Below are 3116 nucleotides of genomic sequence, written 5' to 3'. Positions count from 1 at the left end.
ATTTTTTACCAGGATGTCAGGTCTAAATTTGGTCTAATCATTAGTGAAGGAAAGTTATTACCATTGAATGACTGCTCAGTAGACTTTATGAACTGAGTTGATGATTTCAAGCAATTTCTGTGTGTCCATCTCTCTTTCTCACACACACAAAATCAAGCCCTCATCACTGCAAGTCTTATTTGTAGTCTCAGCAGCAAGACCAAGGATTGGCAGAGTGGGAGACGGAATTGCCTTTGCATCCATAAGGACAGGACACTGCTAGGCTCTAGTGCTGTCAACCCAGCACCTTTTATAAACACAACAATCACTTAATGTATATTTTAAGTACACTTTTTCCATTTCTGCTGCTCAGAAGCATCTTACTTCTCAGGGCTGGGACTGTGTCTTCCTGTTATACACACACACACACACACACACACAGAGAGAGAGAGAGAGAGAGAGAGAGATGGTGCCTTGCACATTTGGGTGCTGATGAAATTCAAATAAATAATTATAAATAATAATATCTTAGGTAACAATGTTTCTTACAAACCTCAAACAATGGATTAGTCCCATTCATTTACTTAAATAGATGCCAATTTTTCATGATGACACTAATTATGTATCTTATAATGTGGCTGATGACACTAGCTTCCATTGATGTGAATGGGAATTAACTTCCTTTTAAAAACTTGTAAAAATAGACAGTATGTATGCATTCATTTTGCAGAGTTATTTATTATTTATCTATAAAACCTATCAACTAATAAATTTGCCTACTTATATTTTCCAGCTTTTTAAAAAATAATGCAATCTATTATTGCATTTGAGATTTCATCCATTTTGCCCAACACTTGATAAACTAAACAAAAAGCAAGGTTTATGTATGTATGCATTGGTAAATACAATAATATGCATCCCAGCTGCAAAGTTGATGACAGGTTAGCCCAAATCCTTGGCAATGCGTAAAATAATGATCCCCTCTCAATACTGCAAACCCTAACGCATAGTTATGCCAGGTCTAAGCTCATTATAATGGAGTGCTCAGATAGTATGGTGATGAGCGCTCTGGAAATAAGCTAGATAAACTAGAGCTTGTTAGTTTTCTTCATATTCTAGCGAGCTCATTGGTGATAAAGGTAAGAACTCATGTTTTTTAATCCCGGATTTAAAATCAAATCCCTCAAAAACAACCTCGAATGGAAAGGAACCATTCCTGACATGGTCTTCCTTGCACTCTCTCTTCCTTAGGAAGCTGGGCATCTGTACAGTGTCTGTCCTATGTCAGAGAAAGTCCTCGCCAGTGGCTAAGGGCGGTGGGCTTGATCTCCTTTGCCAAAGCGTTGGCTTGTGAGCGCCTCTTTGCTGAGCGCGCTGCGCTGTTCGTAACTTGGTGCCGGCCGGGAAGGATCCGCTATTGCTAGCGCTAGCAGCCACTAACCAGCCTCCTGCTTTCCGAGCCTCAAAAGCATCTGTAACCGCCTGCTTTCCCCCATAGGCTCTGTCCTTCCTCCAGCCTCCGACATTTTCACACACACACACACGGAGAGAGAGAGAGAGAGAGGCAGGGGGAGAAGAATCCGGCCAAGCCCCAGCTCCCTGCTGATGCCGCAGAATAATGAGGAGGGAGGATGGATGGGTGACATGAAAGGCTATGGAGAGAGTGAAAAGAAAATCCATAACTCATCAGAACAATGAACGGCAAGGATGGTGCCTGTGAGCCACCTCTCAGTTTGCCCTGCACCGAAGCAGCTCCTATAGACTTAGTGGGGGCCTCGTCCTTGTATTAAGCCCCCCTTCCTCCAGCCAGCACTCTGCACTGTGTTACATGCCTCTGTTCAGGTCTTACAGGGAATCACTTCCATTTCCAAGGAACCTAGACAAACGGTGTGTGTGGTTTCTAAGAGGCCACGGTCTCCGATTGTTTCAAATCAGTGCAAAATGCAAGGGTGTATTGCCCCCACTCTCCTGCCCAGAAGAGAACCTGCCTCAAGGGAGCCAGAGGAGAAGGTCAAGAGGAAAGGTACGACACCCCCCGCCCCACACACACACCCTTTCACATCTGCAAACGGACATTTCCCGATATTCCCCCTCCCTTCCCCCAATATGGTAGGAACCCCCCTCCCCCGCCTGGATTGATCAGGATTCCTTGATGCAGCTGATGCACAGCAGCAGCATCGCTCCACAGAGCCACAGCCCAGGAGCCAATATCTGGGGAGTCCAGCGAAGCCACCGCCAAGCCCCGCGCTCCCTTTCCCCACCCCTTTGTGCATCACTGGAGAGGAGCGACACTCGCTCGGACCCCACCTTGCAGCTCAGCCCCCGGGCCACCGCGGCTGCCCCCCCCCCCCCCTCCACACACTCACGTCCCCCGTGTGAGTGCATTTGCAGTTGTACTCCCTCTCCACCCCCCTCCTCTCCCCACCCCTCGGTCTCTCTATTCCAGGCACCAGGATAAAGCAGACATGTTGGTGCCATTTAACAAGGTTCAGGTTCATAATAATAATAATAATAATAATTTTAAAAAAACCCAAAGCGGTCTGGCTTACCCACCCCCGCCTGGCTGCGTGTGCTTGGCACTGAGCGATCCCGGGGAAGGGCTCGTGCAGCTGGTCCCTAGCGGAGCTGGTTTGCTGCCATCCGCCCAACTTCAGCACCCAGCCGGCAGGGAGAGAGAGGGAGGGAGAAGGGAGGCAGGGAGCGAGCGCACATGCGCCCTGCCACTCGCGCTGGACCCAGCTGAGCAGCTGGAGTTTCCCCGCTTCTCCCCGGCGTGACTCACTCCCAGTCCCCTGCCTCCGCTTCCTCCCCGGGGAGCTTGCTCGGAGCAGGCTGGCGGAGAGCAAGGGGCCAGGCAAAGAGCCCCGAGGAGGGAGTGATCCAGAGAGGATGCACGGGGAGGGGAGAACCGGTGCTATTGGTCCCCTAGGGCTCTGGGATTGAGTCTCCAGCCAAACATGGCTGCTTTGGAGAGGGAGACTCGATCTCTGGCGATGGGTTTTTAAATCACCTGGCTCTGGGAAGGAGTGAGTTGGAGCTGTGTGCCAGTGAGGCGCTGGCCACCTCACTCATTCCAGCTGTGCTTTGTATGGAGAGCAGGGGCAGCTTGGGACAGGCGCCATCATAAAAAATATTAC

At 49.4% G+C, this 3116-nt stretch overlaps 1 protein-coding gene across 1 annotated transcript in view; it reads right to left on the bottom strand.

Moving 5' to 3' along the window:
• Positions 1-2691, bottom strand: part of RGS17 (regulator of G protein signaling 17) — a 113329-nt gene extending 110638 nt beyond the window's left edge. Inside the window, 2 exon segments of the mRNA XM_024212372.1 lie at positions 2533-2655; positions 2657-2691. Of these exon segments, the coding sequence (XP_024068140.1) occupies positions 2533-2655; positions 2657-2691 (158 nt within the window).
• Positions 2692-3116: the final 425 nt, after the last annotated feature.

This window comes from Terrapene carolina, unplaced genomic scaffold, assembly GCF_002925995.2.
Source record: "Terrapene carolina triunguis isolate 2854851 unplaced genomic scaffold, T_m_triunguis-2.0 Scaffold85, whole genome shotgun sequence".
NCBI classification, from domain to species: Eukaryota; Metazoa; Chordata; order Testudines; family Emydidae; genus Terrapene; species Terrapene triunguis.
Note: the sequence above shows the minus strand (reverse complement) of the source record. Positions and strands in the feature narration are given on the sequence as shown.